Source organism: Melanerpes formicivorus, unplaced genomic scaffold (genome assembly GCF_026170545.1).
Source record: "Melanerpes formicivorus ecotype bairdi unplaced genomic scaffold, bMelFor1.0.p_v2 SCAF_25, whole genome shotgun sequence".
Classification (NCBI taxonomy): Eukaryota; Metazoa; Chordata; class Aves; order Piciformes; family Picidae; genus Melanerpes; species Melanerpes formicivorus.
In genome coordinates, this window is record NW_027142377.1 from 4,556,490 (window position 1) to 4,574,662 (window position 18,173).

An 18,173-nucleotide genomic window follows, 5' to 3' on the forward strand; every position below is an offset into this window, starting at 1 on the left:
ACCTACCACTCAACACCATCTAGTCGACTAAACCATGGCATTAAGTGCTTCATCCAGCCTCTTTTTAAGTACTTCCCGTGATGGTGACTCCACCACCTCCACGGGCAGCCCATTCCAACGGCAAATCGCTCTCTCTGGGAAGAATTTCTTCCTAACATCCAGCCTAAACTTTTCCTGGCACAGCTTAAGACTGTGTCCTCTTATTCTGTCACTGGGAGAAGAGACTGCCCCCACCTGGCTACAACCTCCTTTCAGGTAGTTGTACAGAGCAATAAGGTCTCCCCTGAGCCTTCTCTTCACCAGGCTAAACATCCCCAGCTCCCTCAGCCTCTCCTCCAGTTTGGGAGAATGGGAATCAATTATTTGTATTGCGGAATTCCATTGTTTTTTAAAGAGCTAAGAGGATGATTAGGGGACTTGAGCTCCTCCCCTATGAAGAGGGGCTGAGAGACCTGGGGCTGTTTAGTCATGAGAAGAGAAAACTGAGAGGGGATCTGATCATTGTCTATAAATATCTGAGGTGTGGGTCCTAACTGGAGGGGGCAAATCGCTTTTTGGTGGTGCACAATAATGCATAGAATAACAGATACAAGCTTGAACATAGAAGATTTCACCTCAACATGAGGAGAAACTTCTTTACAGTGAGGGTGATGGAGCACTGGAACAGGCTGCCCAGAGAGGTTGTGGAGTCTCCTTCTCTGGAGAATTTCAAAACCTGTCTGGATGCATTCCTGTGAGGACCATTGTAGATGATCCTGCTTTGGAGGGGAGTTGGACTCAGTGATCTCTGGGGGTCCTTCTCAGCCACTAATGTACTGTGATACTGTGATTTAGTGTTAATAATGAATCTCCTTGTTTAATTCAGTATATTGCTGCTCCTTGTCACCAGTCATAAATTCCCCACAGCCCTGTATGTGCTGATATATAAGGAAATGGTACATCTTGTTTGTTATTTCCATATAGCCAGAGGAGCTGGTGCAGCAGGCATTTCTGCACAGGGCTTTTGCCTGCAAATCAGCTGCAGCAATACCAATGTGAGGTTGTATATTTCTGTCTCACACAGCGAGAGCTAGGAAGAAATCACTTTTGATGTGCCTTTAAGTGTAAGCACAACCTATGTGGTGAGGACTTGCTTTCTTGTGCATCATTCCCAGCCTCAGTGCCTTAGCAGGCTGAGTTCTTTGGTGCTTGTTATAAAGTCTTGTGTCTTTTGTGTGTTTCCCAGATAGAGTTGGCTGGAATCTGTTCACACATTTTATTTATTGGTGTAAAAGAAAGGAAGAAAGTGCCCTTGCTCTCTCCCTTACCAGAGCAGCTTGCCTCAGTTTCTACAGAATGAAAAATAAATGAAAAGATAGCTTTGACCACTCCTGTGGAAGAACTCCTAGAAGGACAGATCTGAACAGTTGTTTTGAGGAGTTGTGCTGCTGCCATGATATTAATTTTCAGTGTGATGTGTGGCAGTTTGCTCTTCAGAAATTAAAGCTATCAGCTTCCAGCATGGACACACATTTGGATGTGGTTGAGCTACAGCTCAAGAAGTTCCACTTCTCATTATCTTAGCTACCATTACAGTGTATCTGCATGCCCTTAGTCTCTTCTTGCTGGAAGGAAGAAGTTGTAGGTACAAGGCAAAAGGAAAAGTCCCTCAGGTCCAGCTCAAGTGTCACCTGGAGTCCAGCACTGCCATCTTCCACAGCATAACCCTAGTGATAGGTCTGAGGCCCAAAGATCTGATGTTTATGATCCACCATAGGAAAAGACAGAGAAATGGCATGGCAGCACAGTTGGGGACCACAGATTTTAAGAGGCTAAATGCAAACTTTTAAGATACCCAGAATTCCTGAAGAGATCTTGCTGACTTCTTAGCTGGTGCTATCACATCAGATTCAGTTTGCAACTTTGCAGTCTTTACATGAGCAAATAGCAGTGGTCTGATTCCTTTGCTTTCTGCCTCTCCTTTATGACAGAATGTGTTTTTATCTTAGCAGTGCTACAGACCAGATAGCAATAACATCAGCAGCAACATGTAATGTGATCCTTGCTAGTAGCATGTAGTGTAGCTCATGAATATTTGGTGTTTTCTTCTCAATTGCTTCATAGTTTAAAGAGAATTTTCTCATTTCAGCATGTCACTTCTGATATTTTTTTGTCCTTTAATGTCTTCCAGCTTGCCTCTTTAGAATTCCCTCCAAAGAAGCTCTTTGGAAACAAGGATGAACGAGTGATTGCAGAGCGACGGAGTCACTTGGAGGTAATGCCAACTTTTTTAACAGGCTTTTGTGGTGCATTTTGGTGGAATGCTGTGCTTGACCAGCAGAACCATTCCCATATGGCCAAAGCTGAATAGCCTGCTTCTAACTGTGAAGTTACTTTCTGCCTCATTTAACACAGGAGATGGCAGCAGTAGATTGCAAAGTAATGAAACATGCCTGCAAAAAAATAATCCTGGACTAGGGGCAAAAAAAGAAAAGGCATCTCTCTAGAGATAGTCATGGGAGGTACATTTATTTAGGAGGTAAGATTGTGGGTGAGGTAAGTGTTCACTCTAGACAGATGGTCTCTGTACAAGACAATTAAATAAATACTGCTGCTTTAAATGCAAATTTTTGGCTAAAGATTAACTGTTTTATCATAGTTGTTATATCCAAATATCTCATGACAGAAGGAAAGTGATATTTGGGCATCTTTGAGCTTTATTTTGTAACTCAGCTTTCTGAGTGTTTGGTATTTGGGGTTTTAATTGTGCGAGTTTGCGAGGTTTAGCTTGTTCTGCAGAGCTACGTGCATGGCCTGATTTTTTTTCTCCTATCCTGCATGAGGTCTTTATGTTTCTGTGTTAACAAATGCATTATTGCAGACCAGGGGCAGGAGGTGGGGCTTGGGGAAAGTAGAGGGAGGTGTGAACAAGGACTAAACCATTCACTCCCCAACTATATTCTTGCCACATGAGGATTAGCTGATCACGCTAGTCATTAGGAATTAAATTCTTTATGGAGCTAAAGTAACATTAAGTAGAGATTTAGGGAAATTAATATAAAAGTAGATTGCTTCCAACTGCAATCTTTTCTTTCATGTTTGAGAAATTTCCATAGGTATTTTACCTGTTCTTTGATCTAGCAACAAAACACCTCCCCACTGACCTGATGTGAGGCTGTCGTGCACGTAGTATTGTAATGTAATCTATTTTTTCCATTTCATGTACTCTCCAGAGGGCATAAGGCATGGCCACATCTCCATCTAGCACTCAATTTGCATATTTTTGTAGCAGTAAGAAATTTAATCCCTTAATCTTTCTGACCTTTTGTTGATTTGCTAATGGATTTTATTGTGATGTTTCAGAATGTTAACAGTTCTGGGTATAGTGGTGCTTTGATCCCAGTCATGCGGTTCTTGCAGCTCTCTGTGTAGCCGGTTTTTAGCTTGAAATGAAATTGTACCTCTTTTAACAAAAATAAGGCATTAAAACTCTGACATGTATGTATTTTGCACACATAATTATAAAAGACTTTATGGGGAAGTATAGTGATGAGGCAAGGGGTAACAGTTCCAAACTGAAAGAGGAACTGGAGCAGGCTGCCCAAGGAAGTTGTGGATGCCCCATTGTTCAAGGCCAGGTTGGATTGAGCTTTTTGAGCAACCTGGTCTAGTGGAAGCTGTCCCTGCCCATGACAGGGGAAGTTGGAACTAGATGATCTTTAAGGTCCCTTCCAACTCAAACCATTCTCCGCTCCTGTGATATGATCACTGCTCACATGAATATGTTTTGCCAAATAGCACACTTGGCCATGCCACTCAGTAATCTTGACAAATCACTCAGTGTTGGAGAAACTGAAGATTCCCTGTGGCTAAGAGAAAGTTAGGTAAAGAGGACAAGCAGCCAAGCAAGTGTTACCTTCCTGGCTATGAGTAATTTGATGCAGCAAGCTGAACAAAACCATCTTGTGTCTGGATCTTTAATCGTGGTATTTTCTTTTCACTCTGAATTTTGAAGTGGTTTGCTCTGGATTTGTCTGTGGCTGCAGAGTTTCAGCTAACATAGCTACAGCTTCCTTGGTGAAGAGCAAGAGAAATCAGCTAACGGTTTACAAAGTGAAGTAAAGCTTTGGGGGCTCAAAGCACATCTTGATTTATACTGGGAAAGTATTTGACAGGCAGAAAAGGTATGGTAGTGAGGATGGCACAGGCATTAGTTCTATTTAAAATACTGGCTGCTGCTGCCTCGTGGCTTTCAATTTCATGTGAACCTCGAGCAAGCTTCAGCAGACTAAATGGAAAGCAATAAATTAATAAATAGCCTCTGTAAGGGATGTGGTTTTTTTGGTCTCTTGACCTCAGCACATTTCTCACATAGGAATTCAATCAGGTAAAAGGTGAGAGCCTAGAGAGAAAACATGGCTTGTGTGCAGTTGGCTTTCACACATGATCCTGTACCTTGATTTGCTGAAAACCCTTTGCAATCTCTTTCAAGCCTTGCAGGTGATGTGGTGTTATAGCTGTAATATGTCTCAAGCTGCACCAGGGGAAGTTTAGGCTTGACATGAGGAGAAAGTTTTTCACAGAAAGAGTAATTGGCCAGTGGAATGTGCTGCCCAGGGAGGTGGTGGAGTCACCATCCCTGGAGGTGTTCAAAAAAGGATTGGATGTGGCGCTTGGAGCCATGGTTTAGTTGTCACGAGGTGTTAGGTCTTAGGTAATAGGTTGGACTTGATGATCTCTGTGGTGTTTTCCAACCTGGTTGATTCTGTGATTCTGTAGTATGGTCTGAAGGTTGATTTGATTGTTTCATATGGCTATTCAGGAGGTAATGAAGGTAATACAGCATTTGTAGAAAAACAAAGCACAGCTTCCAGGCCAACAAAAAAAAAGTTTGTTATTATCCAACATCCAAGCTGACTTTATAGACTGAAAATAGATTACAGTGTGACAAATATCAATCTGATAAGTGCTCTGAACAAATATTCTATATTGTAAGGTCATTAGTAGAGCTGTCATTCTGGTGATGGATGGCACAGACATTTGCAGTTTTTACATCAGGTATTTGTATGTCCTTGTCCTGGTTTTGCTGGGACAGAGTCCTGGGATAGAATCCAAGGCCAGCCGTGGGCTGCAGGCCATTAGCAGTTCTGAGTCAATCAGCACAGCTGACTGGCACTGCCTACAAGTGCATCGCAGACCATGAGTATCACCCTTGGTGTAAAGGGGAAGTTTGCTGAGGAGAGCCTCCTGCTTAGGAGGAGGGCTTCCTGCTTGGGCTCTGTGCTGCTTTGCTTACTCCTGAGGCCTCCCTTCCTGGATGTTGTGAGTGCTGCACAATTTGCTGGCCAAACTGCGTATCTTGTATTAACATTGGTACTAATTTGGCTCTTTCCTTGTGCCCAATTTCATTTCATCCTGTGGGTCTTCTCTCCTTTCCCTGACTCCCCATCTTTGCTGGGAAGGGCTCATCGGATGACAGAGCTTAGCCCAGGATATGGGCTAAGTGTAAACAGTCCTGAATAGGCTGTGACTGAACTGCACCTTGTTTTTCATGAACTCTCTGGATTGGAGCAGGATGGTATAGTTTAGGCTAGACCAGTGCTTTCCACAGGTCATCTCTGAGCTATAGTAGGTTTTTTTAGTTGTTTTTTTTTTTTTTCTCATTTTACCTTGGGCACAAAGCAGTTCACACTCAAATGTACACCTGCATGAGGGATAAGACAACTTAGGCTGTTGTTTCAGTCAAGCAGCCTGACTAGACTATCTGTAGGAATTAGCAGCTGGGTACTGAAACGGCCCCACAGGCTCTTTTGTCACATCAAAACCAGATTGCAGCCCTCACTCTGATCTGGGAAAATGAAGCAGACTGAGAGTCACTGCAGGAGCAAAAGCACCTTTCCAATTAACTCAACTTACAGCAGTCACAGAGCTGCTTCTAGTGCAGATATCTAAATTGTTATTCTATTTGAATCACTTTCGCTTCAGTCAGAGAATATTTCTTTGTAATTAAATACAAAAAGATTTGTCCAAAACATTCTTTGCAGGAGATCTTAGGAAGATGAGGTTTCCTACACATCCCCTCATGGATTCTTGCCACAGTAGGAGAAGTGCTGAGAAGAGCAGAGGGATTTTTAGTACCTTCCAAGGCAAATAGAATCAGAGGCCAGCTCTAGCGTTTGCTTCAAGGTCGTCATGTCATCTTATTTTGCTTTGAGATTACAAGTGGGTAGATTTCATCATAATAGAGATTAACTCACTTAGAATCATGCAATCATGACCACTAAACCAGGTTGTGAAGAGCTATGTCTACATGTTGATTGAACACCTCTGAAGATGGTGACTCCAACACTTCCCTGGGCAGCCTGTTGCAATGCCTGACCAATCTTGCAGTAAAGATTTTTTTTTTTCCCCCCAATATCCAACCTAAACCTCCCCTGGTGCAACTTGAGGCCATTTCCTCTTGTCCTATCACTAGTTAATTGAGAGAAGAGACCAAGAGTTTCCAAGAAACTTGGAGAAAAAGACGTCAGAGAGCACCGAATTGTGCAGATTGTAGTTTAAAATCACATAAATTACAAAGTTTATGCTCTTTTATTAATCCTAGCTGATACAAATGTTTAATAGGCACAAGATTCACAAGCTTGCTCGTAGGAGAGCACATTACTCATACTATTTTTTGTGTGAGATGACCTTGAGGAGAAGGCTTTGATTTCTAGTGTGATTTTTGGACAGGCTAGATCAATGGATTGAGGCTAGTTGTGTGAGGTTTAACAAAGGCAAGTGCCAGGTCCTGCACTTGGGATACAACACCACCATGTAATGCTACAGGCTTGGGGCAGAGTTGCTGGAAAGTTGCCCTGCAGAAAAGGACCTGAGGGTGCTGGGCAAGAGCCAGCTGAGCATGAGCCATCAGCATGCTCAGTGGCCAAGAAGGCCAACAGCATCCTGGTCTGGATCAGGAACAGTGTGGCCAGCAGGAGTGGAGAAGTGATCGTGCCCCTGTACTCAGCACTGGTGAGGCCACACCTCGAATGCTGGAATCAGTTTCAGGCCACTTATTGCAGGAAGGACACTGAGGTAGCTGGAGCATGTCCAGAGAAGGGCAAAAAGCTGGTGAAGGGTCTGGACAACAGGTCTGGTGAGGAGCAGCTGAGGGAACTGTGACTATTTTGTCTGGAGAAGAAGATACTGAGGGGAGACGTCATTGTGCTCTACAGCTCCCTGACAGGAGGTTGTAGTGAAGTGGGGGTCTGTCGCTTCTCCCTAGTGTGGTGTGATATAATGAGAAGAAATGGCCTAAAATTGTGCCAAGGGAGGTTTAGGTTGGATATTAGGAAAAGTTTCTTTACTGAAGTAGGAGTCAGGCATTGGAACAGGCTGCCCAGGGAGGTGGTGAAGTCACCATCCCTGGAGGTGTTCAAGAAATGTGTGGACATGGCACTTTGGCACATGGTTTAGTGGGCATGGTGGTGTTAGGCCGACGGTTGGGCTTGATGATCTTTGACCTTTTTTCCCAACTGAAACAATTCCATGATGCTATATGGAGTTGCAATGTAAACACTATTTCTTTGGTGTTTGTTAGTAGAGTACAAACTGTTTTGAGCAGTATCTTACATCGCTCTGGAAAGGCAACATGCAAATCTGCACAAAGGTTTTACCTATACATCTTAAGAGGAAACACCTACGTTGTATTTAAAATTGCCTATCCAAAATGCCCCACTGCAATGTGTTAATTTAGTATTACATCAGGGACCTGTTGCAGGGCAAAACTCTTAATTAATTGTTTTGTAGTCTAAAGGCTGCAGAAGTGAAGTAATTTCACTCCAGAGCCAACCTTGCTTGATTAAATCCCCCTTGAATGAAACAGCCAAGAACTCTTTTGATTAAAGTTAATGAATAGAAGTTAGTGTGTATGTATCCTTTCATGCAATTAGAAATCAGTAGATAAAGAAGCTTTTTTTAAAATGAAATCAGATGATGTGTATTCCTGTGTTTCTTTAATTATTTGTAAGCAAAACCTTTTAAAGGAATGGCATGTCACAAGTTTTCCTGAAATCCCAGCTGCTTTGGATACTGCATTCCTGTACCGTATCCATCCCCTGATTATTTTGCTTAGAGTCATGCTATATTGTTGTGATGAAAGTGATGATTATTAGCCTGATTTTCCCAGCCAGAAAAAAATAAATCACAGGAATCTGAGCTGACATTGCACATTGCCATGTTTCCTGACTCCTTGGTCAGAAGCCTTGCAGCCATGGATCTGCTACATGGGTATGTAGTGATAGGATGAATGGCAATGCTCTTAAAGTAGAGCAGAGTGGATTTAGGTTGGACATTAGGAGGAAGTTCTTTACAATGAGGATAGTGAAATACTGGAATAGGTTGTCCAGAGAGGTGGTGGAGGCACCCTCCTCAGAAACATTCAAGGTCAAGCTTGTTGGGACCTTGAGCAACCTGCTGTAGTTGAAGATGTCCCTGCTTCCTGCAGGGGGGGTTGGACAAGATGACCTTCAAGGGTCCCTTCCACCCAACGCATTCTATGATTCTGTGATCATTGTCACTTGGTGCCATGGGTTAGTTGTTTAGGTGGTGTTGGATTGGTTGATAGGTTGGACATGATGATCTTGAAGGTCTCTTCCAACCTATTCTATTCTATTCTATTTTATTTTATAAGCACAACTGTTACGCAGCCAAAATGCCATCAGGTTGTTGCTTAAAGGAAAACAAAAGCTCCCCAAAGCCTCAGCCTCTCTTTATTTCCCATTTTCTGTTCCCTCTTCCCACTGCTGCATTTCCTCAAGTTTATTTGTGACCAGCAAAGAGGGGGAACAAGCAAAATCCCTGATCAGGGCTCCCCCAAAAGACAGCTCAGCAGTCAGTGCGACTCTGCTATTTCATTTTGCTGCCACTGACAGGATTCAGGGAATGAAAGAGAGTCTGTAACAGTCTGCTGAAGCCAGCCTACTTCAGGTTTTGTTGGAGCACTTACATCTCCCTGGCTTTGTCTCTTTGCTGGTTTTTGGTTTTTTTTTCCCTCTTGGTACTTTGAACCTCTTTAAAAGATAGACACGCTCAATTTATTTAAAATTAACAGCACAATTGGCCTTAACCTCCTCACTTGCTGGTGTCTGCTGATGAGGTTTTCAATGATAGCTGTTAATGCAGGAAGCAGAAATAAATCTTGTATGAACTGCATAATTCAATTTTGCTCTCAAATCTGTGCAACTGACTGAGGAAAGCCTCATAGGCACTGAACTGACTGAAGTATTGCTGTTACATGCAGTCAAAATGAAGCTTCCAACATTAGATTGTTTCCTTTAAAAGCCAAATGCTTTGATTTGTTTGCAACTGGTGTCCTCAGTTGAGGTGAGCATTTTCTAGGGGATTTTGGGGTATAAATTTCTCTAAAGCTAGCCACCACCACTTTCCCCTTGAGCTTCTGCTGGCTCCAAAGATCTGATCTTTAAGGAAGACATAGAAATAGCACCTCTCCTTGATCTTGAATTAATTCTTGTTATTTGAATGTATTATTGGTTTCAGAATGAACACCTCACTAGCAACCAGGAAAGAAAAAGGAGAAAAAAAATATACATCTCAAGATACTTGTCAATACATTTGGGCAAACAATGTCTGAGTCTGTCTGAGACCTCATTTCTTGAAGGTCTCTTCCAGCCTGGTTTCGTTTCTGTTTCTATTCCTCTCCCCTCTCCCCTCTCCCCTCTCCCCTCTCCCCTCTCCCCTCTCCCCTCTCCCCTCTCCCCTCTCCCCTCTCCCCTCTCCCCTCTCCCCTCTCCCCTCTCCCCTCTCCCCTCTCCCCTCTCCCCTCTCCCCTCTCCCCTCTCCCCTCTCCCCTCTGAGGCTTTCCTTGCAGTCATGAGGGCAGAAACATTTTAATGAGTTTTTAGATGATTCATCATCTGAATATTTAATAGAAACTTCATGAGTATGTATCACTAGCCTTTGTTCACAGACCCATTCTTTAATAGGTTTAACTGAAACACCCTTCTTCGTGCAACTTACAGGTGAACTGATATTTAGATTGCAAAAACCCTGTCAAGTGGGGTTAGGATCACCATTTCATGTTTGTTTGGTTGGTTGGGTTTTGGTGGTTTATATCTCCTGACTGGTGCCAGTCACAAAGACCTTTCAAAGCTATGGGTTATATGTTGATTCAAAGTGATTATTAAAAGGAAATTATTAGACTGTGTTATCAGCTTATAGCAGCATCCCAAATGCCAGAGCTTTTTAAGAGGAATTGTAAAGCCAGATGCTCACCGGCCTGGCTCTTGCAAGATCAAATGTTTGCTACTAACAGTGGAGTTGTAAATACTGTTCTTTGCAGCATCTCAGTGAGATGGACTTCAAAAAACATTCAGAATGCATTTCATAATAATGGAAAGATAGAAGGGACTGTTTCTTTTTGTTAGAGAGTAGAATGCGCCCGAGATAGTGCTAATGCAAAAGCAGACCACTGCAAATGTCAGTGTCTGATAGGATCATAAAATCATAGAATGGTAGGGGTTGGAAGGGACCTCTGAAGATCAAGTCCAACCCCTCCTACCAAAGCAGGATCACCTGGGGCAGGACGTATGGGAACTCATCCATGATGGGTCTTGAAAGTCACTAGAGAAGGAGATCCACAGCCTCTCTGGGCAGCCTGCTGCAATGCTTCATCACCCTTACAGTAAAGTTTTTCCTCATGTTGAGGTAGAATTTCCTGTGTTCCAGTTTCAATTCATTGCCCTTCATCCTATCACTGGCCCCACTGAAAAGTGACTGGCACCTTCTTGACAGCCACCCTTCAAATATTGTAAACATTCATAAGATCTCCTTGCAGTCTTCTCTTTCAAGACTCAACAGCCCTCTCAGCTGTCTCTCAGCTTTTCTTCATCAGACAGATGTTTCAGTCCCTTATTCATCTTTGTAGCCCTCCGTTGTACACTCTGTAGTATATCCCTGTCCCTCTTGAACTAGGGAGCCCAGAACTGGGCATAGTACTCTAGGTGTGGTCTCACTAGGGCACAGTAGAGTGAGAGGAGAACCTCTCTTGACCTGCTGGGCACGCTCTTCTTAATGCACCCCACAGTATCATTGGCCTTCTTGGCCACAAGGGCACATTGGTGTCCCATGGATAACTTATTTTGTCCACCAGGACTGCCAGGTCCTTCTCCATGGCACTGCTTGCCGGCAGGTCAAGCCCTTAATCTGTACTCAGACAAGAAGCTTCCTAGAGAAGATTCTTTCATACCCATAGTCTGAATTACAGAATGCAGCGTCTCAGAGTGATGGTTTTAATTTCCCACAGCAGGAAAAGGGCTGCAGCGGGAGCACAGAAAGATAGAGGCATCCACAGAGACAAGAGCAGAGCGTGTGTGGTTGGGCCATATTGTGAATATCAGTTTCATGAAATCCATGTCAGGGATCAGTTTCTAGATTAGGTATGCATAGGCTGCACCAAGCACATCTGAGAACAAAAGTAATTGCTTTTTAGCAACAGCACTAAGGTCTTGCCTTGCCTGCAGCCACAGTAAGACTTTGCAGAGAGCATCTGAGCAGATGTCAGGTTCCCAGGCTTCAGTGCATCATTGGCATTGGCTTTTCTGGCAACGAGGCACCTGGCTTTGCTGCTTTGAAGTGGCAGCCCTCAAAGAGGAGTTGTAGCAGCTCTCAGCAGTTGAAGCATTTAATCTTTTTTGTTTGTTTGTTTTTTGGTTGTTGCTGCTTCTCATGTGAGGCCCATTGGCTTCAAAAAGGCAAAGAAAATTAATTTTAATTATTGATTACAGTCACTAAATATAAGAAATTAGGACTTTGCATGCGTCAGCACTTCATCCCACACCCATAAAATGTTACTTTGATTAAATACCACAGACTCTCAGCCAGGCCCACAGCAAGTTGTGGTGGGTTGAAGTTTGCCCCCAGCATTAATTTCAGCCAGACTAACTCAGTCAGAAGCAAATGAAGCTGTATTTACAAGCAAAAACTACGCTCTACAATGGAATGCAATGAATGTGTACAAAATATACAGTATTGACAGTATTGTACAGATATTTACAATTAGCAAACTGCATGAAACCCCCTGGTCAAAAAGACCAGGGAAACCGTTCCACTGCCCCCCCAAGCCCCCTGTTCTGAAAGAGAGAGGAGCAGAGAAAGGAGTGGGTTAGATTTATCCAAGGCCAGCCAGAATCATGTTCTCTCTGCCCTGAGTGATGCAAAAGCCAAAATCAGAATAGAAGAGAAAAGGACTGGGAATGGGGAAAATTGTTAGGGTATAGCTTCTCTTATCCCAGACATTTATCCAATGAATAATCTTTTCTTTTCCTTTTTACACCCAATAGTGATTTCTTTATATTTTTCTACTTTTCTGCTTGAAATCTGCAGCTAAATTTTAAAGGCATAGCCTAAAACCCCCCCACAAGTGGAAGATGTTATTCTTGTAATGGCAGTGGATGATAAAGATGGTTGTTTAGAAGGAGGGAAGGCCTCAGGGTGTTTTCTGGATGAGTTCATTTTAAACTCTTCTCCGACAGGATGCCAAAGGAACAGTGGGCATAAGGAGCCCCTCAGTCTTACCTGCTCAAACTCAGTATAGTACTCAAGAAAGGGTCTGAAACCTGGTTTTGCAGAATTTGCTAGAGGTAACTTCACAGAATCACAGAGTGTTAGGGGCTGGAAGGGATCTTGAAAGATCATCCAGTCCAACCCCTGTGCCAGAGCAGGACCACCTATACTAGATTACAAGGAACACATCCAGGCAGGTCTTGAATGTCTCCAGAGAGGGAGACTCCACACCCACCCTGGGCAGCCTGTAACTTCATATACATGCCCCTCTCCAGTAATTTTGGTGTTGCTTCCCTTAGGTGCATAATTTCGGAGTTATACCTCAATCTTTTGTGATGTTTATTGCCATTACAGCCAAGATTTCAGAGTATCAGAAAATAATTGTGTTTACCATGATTTAGTAAGTTCAGAGTATGGGAGAGAATATAGTTTGAGCTCCAGCTTAGCTCCACATCCAAATGTGTGCTGCTGTCAGTTCAGAATAAATTTCCCCACCCCCTCCTACAAATCAAGTTTTGAAGTGGTGTATCTTTATCGGTCTCCAGTAACGGCTCTGCACATTCAGACGTGAGCGGATGAATAAAGGCAGCGCTCGACCAAGGACACTGGGTTGAACTCCATGCTATCCATTTTCAAAGCAAGTGTATCAGTCATCCTCCAGCATCTGATTTCACCAAAGAAAGTAGCGGTGATGCACGTCAAGTGCTTTGGCAGCTGTTTGCCAAGGCCACTCCAGCAGACGCCAGGCTGTTGCTGCTGGCCCAGGGATGTGAGGTAAATTCAGTCCTTGTCGTAGGGTTGGAAGGGTAAGGCCAAGAAGCCTCCTCCCTCCCCCCTGTAAAGTAAAGGGAAAGAAAATTGAAGGGAAAGGGAAAAAAAAACTCACAGCTGAATTAGCAAAGCAGTGGAGCTGTATATTTACAAAGCAATGTAGGATATGCAGGGGAATATATACAAATCTACAATATTTACAATATATACAAAGATATACAACAGAGTAGCACAGAAATGAGAGTTCCCCCCTCTGCTGAGGGCGTTCCCTACCTCCGCTCTCCCCCTCTCGCCCCCTTTTCCCCAGAGCGGGTTAGAAAGAGAGAGAAAGAGAAAAAAAGGTTAGAAGCAGTTGTATTAATTGGAAATCAGTTAATACAGGCCTTATCAGTTTCAAGGCCAAAGCCTTGGCCGAAAGCCCAGCACAGAGAGCTGCTGCTCGGCGGAGGAGCGGAAGCAAGACTGAAGATAACGTGCCAGAATGCCCAGGATACCCTCCTGCACTCCCAGTTCAGAAGGTGCTTCCTTCCACTCTACCAATTAAATTAGTTTAGATCGTTCTTTTCATTTACCAACTTCCGTCCACCATATTCCCTTTCTTAAGGGGACAGCCTCAGCTGGTGACAGTCCTGTTGTTATTTCTGAAAGGATTTTTGACAGGACTTGTTTTGACTTGTGCACCAGGGGAAAGATTGCTTTCCTCCACTACAGAGGTCTCTTTTGATCTTTTCTAATAGGACCGTTCGCTTCGAAAAGAAGCCTCACACTGATAGGGAACTTGTAAATCATAGCCCTTGCTGCCTTTTCATTTTTTTCCTTTCCTTCTAGCCTACAATTCAGTTTTCCTTGGAGCTCCTTCAAGCCATTGAGTGTAAGCTTTTAGCGTGCAGGCATTGTAAGAAGTAGCAAGTCCCGTGGATTTAAAATTTATTTCAGTCAGAATAAGATTTTAATTTGGAATGTAGACTGACTTCAGAAGTTAATTCAATTGATGCAGCATAATAGTAATTCAACATAATGTGCTCTTGCCATTAGACTTCCACAGAAAAATGCTCTAAATAGCTATAATGAATAGTTTGGATTTTGAAAACCTGGGAGAGCAATTTCACCATGAATCATAAGTGGCATCTCTCAGAATGCTTGTGCATTATGGGAATTCAAAAAGGTGTGTGAATTCAAGTAAGCCCAGCACCACCCTGGGTAAAATGAAATTTTAGTGGCACTCAAACGTTTTGGAGATGTAGTGGTGAAGTCTGCTTCAGTCAAGAAATCTGCCTTATGCTGTGCATAAAAAACATAGGGAGCAATTCCCAAGGGACTACAAATTTAACTCCTGGGGTTTTTTAATGGAATGAAGGTGCTTACAGAGCTTGATTCTTACCTGCGTTGTTCCAAAGTTGCTTAGAACCTCTAAACATGCCCAAAGGTGTATGGCGGTGCCGCTTCTCCTTTTCTTTTGGCTTAAGTCCACCCCCAATGTAGGCTGCTGCAGTGTTAGTGCCACCACAGTGGCAAGAATACAAGTCTCCATGTCTCAGTTTAATAGCCTCAACAAAAGCAAAGCTAAATTTGCTATCAAAGTAAAAGTAGATCCAACATTTACAGCTGTGATGACTTTTGAGATCTATGGAGCTGAATTTGCTCACTAACAAAAGAGCTGCATTACATTTCTGGTAGGTGCTTCCAATCTCGTTTCACAGAATCATAGAATGGTTTGGGTTGGAAGGGACTTTAAAGATCATTTACTTCCAAACCCCCTGCCACGGACAGGGACACTTTCCAGATTGCTCAAGGCCTTGTCCATCCTGGTCCTGCACATCTCCAGGGTGGGTCATCCACAACCACCCTGGGCAACCTGTTCCAGTGTCTCACCACCCTCACTGTAAAGAATTTCTTTCTAATATCCAGTCTAAATCTACACTCCTACAGCTTAAAGCAATTCTGGACCAGCCACTAGATGTGTGGCAGACTTCATTAACCTGTATCCCTTCCCAAAGTTGAAGAGAAAGGAATGAAAAGAGAGAGACTCATGGACTGGAAAACTAAACCAGCTTTAATAAATAATGAAAATAATAAACTATATACAAATTTAATATTGGACCAAGCCCCTCAATGGCAATCACATCACCATCACCACTGCAGCTGTGGGCAGGCACTGCAGAAATCCCAAACTAGACTCAACAGCAGATAGGAACCAGATTCAGGAGCTGGATGCAGGAACATGTGAATCTGGATGAGAATCCTCCTTGCAAGCCAGCCATTGAAGATGAGACCTTAACTCTTGTGATCTCTCATGAGAACATGATCTATATGGAATGGAATCCCTTGTTGGTCAGTTTGGGGTCACCTGTCCCCACAGGTGTGACCTCTTACTTTACAGCACCCCAATGTGGTACACAAGATTTAGCAGTGACCTTGATCTGAACAGGAGCAAGTCTAAGCAAGAGCCTTTCTGCATACCAATCCTTAGTAGTAACTGTAAGCATCAAATATTATCACTGCCAGAAACAGACAGTCTGCAAATACAAGCTGTTAGCTTCAGTAAGTGCAGTGACTTAGAAGAGACTGGCTGAAAAGTAAAATCACTGAGGAGAATTAGCTCTGTTGTAACTTAAACCAAGACACTAGTTCCTTAACTTCCTAGACTAAACTTGTTTGGTAGGAGTTTACATAGGTCTACGGTAGTCAAATTGACAAGATACTTGCTAATATGTTTTTAAAAACTAACAACCACAAAACAACACAACCTAGCAGAATTTGCCATGCTTGTATGGTTTCTGTTAAGGGAAACCCTTGCATCTTGATTTCTGGGGAACAGTTGCCAGTCCACAGCACAGGCAGCTGAGCCTGCAGCAAACACTTTGCTCCCCGCTGAAGCTGTGCCTGGCTGCCACTTCCCCAGCAGTACTGGCTCCTGTGATGGCAGGCTCACTCTCTTCTATTGGTAAGGTAACCTTTGTTCAGGCAAAGTCTGAGGTTTAATGTAGGTGTCCTTTGGGAGAACCAGTGATGTGCATTGTGCGTGGCTGCGTGTCAAAACTGTTGGTGTGTGGGGTGGAGTTGTATGCATACTCTGTACTGCCCTGGTGAAGCCATATCTGGAGTACTGTGCCCTGTTCTGGGCTCCTCAGTTCAAGAGGGACAGGGATATACTAGTGAGTGTCCAATGGAGGGCTACAAGGATGATTAAGGGCCTGGAACATCTGTCTGGTGAGGAAAGCCTGAGACACCTGCGGCTATTTAGCCTGGAGAAAAGAAGACTGAGAGGAGATCTTATTAATATTTATAAATATCAGAAGGGTGGGTGTCAAGAAGAAGTCAGTCTCTTTTCAGTGTTGTCCTGTGATAGGACAAGGGGGCAATGGATTCAAGCTGGAACATGGAAGTTCCACCTCAACATGAGGAAAACTTTCTATACTGTAAGAGTGATGGAGCACTGGAACAAGCTGCCCAGAGAGGTTGTGGAGTCTCCATCTCTAGAGAATTTCAAGATGACCCATCTGGAAGCGTTCCTATATGACCGGCCCTAGGTGATCCTGCTTTGGCAGTGGGGATTGGACTTGATCTTCAGAGTTCCCTTCAAACCCTTAACGTTCTGTGATTCTATACATCTAAGACATGCAAATGTGAGGTAAGGTGATACTCATTGGGAAGTTCTTGGGTTGTTTTATTTTTGTTGGCCTTTTTTTTCTTAGTTATTTTTTAAGTGACTACTAGGCATTAACTGTAAACAGCCTTGCTCCTGATTAGGCTTAATCAAAGGGAACAGGAAGGATTTGATTAAAATGAGTCAGTCCTTTATTCTTGGTTTACTTAATGTGAAGCCATTTAACCCAGCCTTAAGCCTAATTAGTGTCTGCCAATCTGAAGCAAATACCTCCCCCCTGCCCCTGACACAAGAGCAATGTGCTCTTGTGGCCAAGAAGGCCAACGCCATTCTGGGGTGTGTTAGAAGGGGAGAGGTTAGTAGGTCAAAAGAGGTTCTCTTCCTCCTTCCACTCTGCCCTGCTGAAGCTATATCAGGAATATTGTGTCCAGTTCTGGGCCCCTCAGTTCAAGAAGGACTTCAGGGAACTGCTTCAAAGAGTCCAGTACAGAGCCACAAAAATGATTAAGGGAGTGGAACATCTTCCTTATGAGGAGAGACTGAGGGAGCTGGGGCTCTTTAGCTTGGAGAGGAGACTAAGGGGTGACCTTATTCATGTTTATAAATATGCAAAGAGTGAGTGCCAAGAGGATGGAGCCAGGCTCTGCTTGGTGATGCCCAATGACAGGACAAGGGGCAATGGGTGGAAGCTGAGGCATAGGAAGTTTCATGGGAAAAACTTTTCACTGTGATAGTGACAGAACACTGGAACAGGTTGCTCAGGGGGGTTGTGGATTCTCCCTCTCTGCATGCACCTGGATGCGTTCCTGCGTGTTCTGGTATAGGTGATCCTACTCTGGCAGGGGGGCTGGACTAGATGATCTTTTGAGGTCCCTTCCAACCCCTAACACTCAGTGATCCTGTGACATTATGACTAACCTCAGTGGTGATTTGTTATTTCCAAACATGTGAATGCGTCTTTATTCTCCTGAAAAATCTTGTGCTCACACAAGTCATGTGTGACTAGAGCAAGGTCTCTGGTACCTGCAGGATAGATTACAGAGTCATTTGCTACCTCTGACTCCTGAAGGAAGCATTGCACAACTTTGACAGTGTCTAATGTGTCGATTTTTTTGTAAGAAGAGCCCAGCCATCACGGTCTTTCTGAAAAAAATATCAGGCTGGGTGATCATTTCCTAATTGTTGAAGCTTTCTCTCCAAGTTTTTCACAGAAATAAGATCCTTCAGGCACCAGGTAGTCTCCCAGGCAGTC

The 18,173-nt window shown here is 43.5% G+C and overlaps 1 protein-coding gene across 4 annotated transcripts in view; it reads left to right on the forward strand.

Moving 5' to 3' along the window:
• KIF16B (kinesin family member 16B) overlaps nucleotides 1–18,173 on the forward strand; it is a 173,003-nt gene that overhangs the window by 145,326 nt on the left and 9,504 nt on the right. For all 4 annotated transcript variants that reach the window (XM_068153117.1, XM_068153119.1, XM_068153120.1 and 1 more), the window contains one exon: nucleotides 2,171–2,254. In XM_068153117.1, the coding sequence (XP_068009218.1) occupies nucleotides 2,171–2,254 (84 nt within the window). The remainder of the gene's footprint in view (nucleotides 1–2,170; nucleotides 2,255–18,173) is intronic.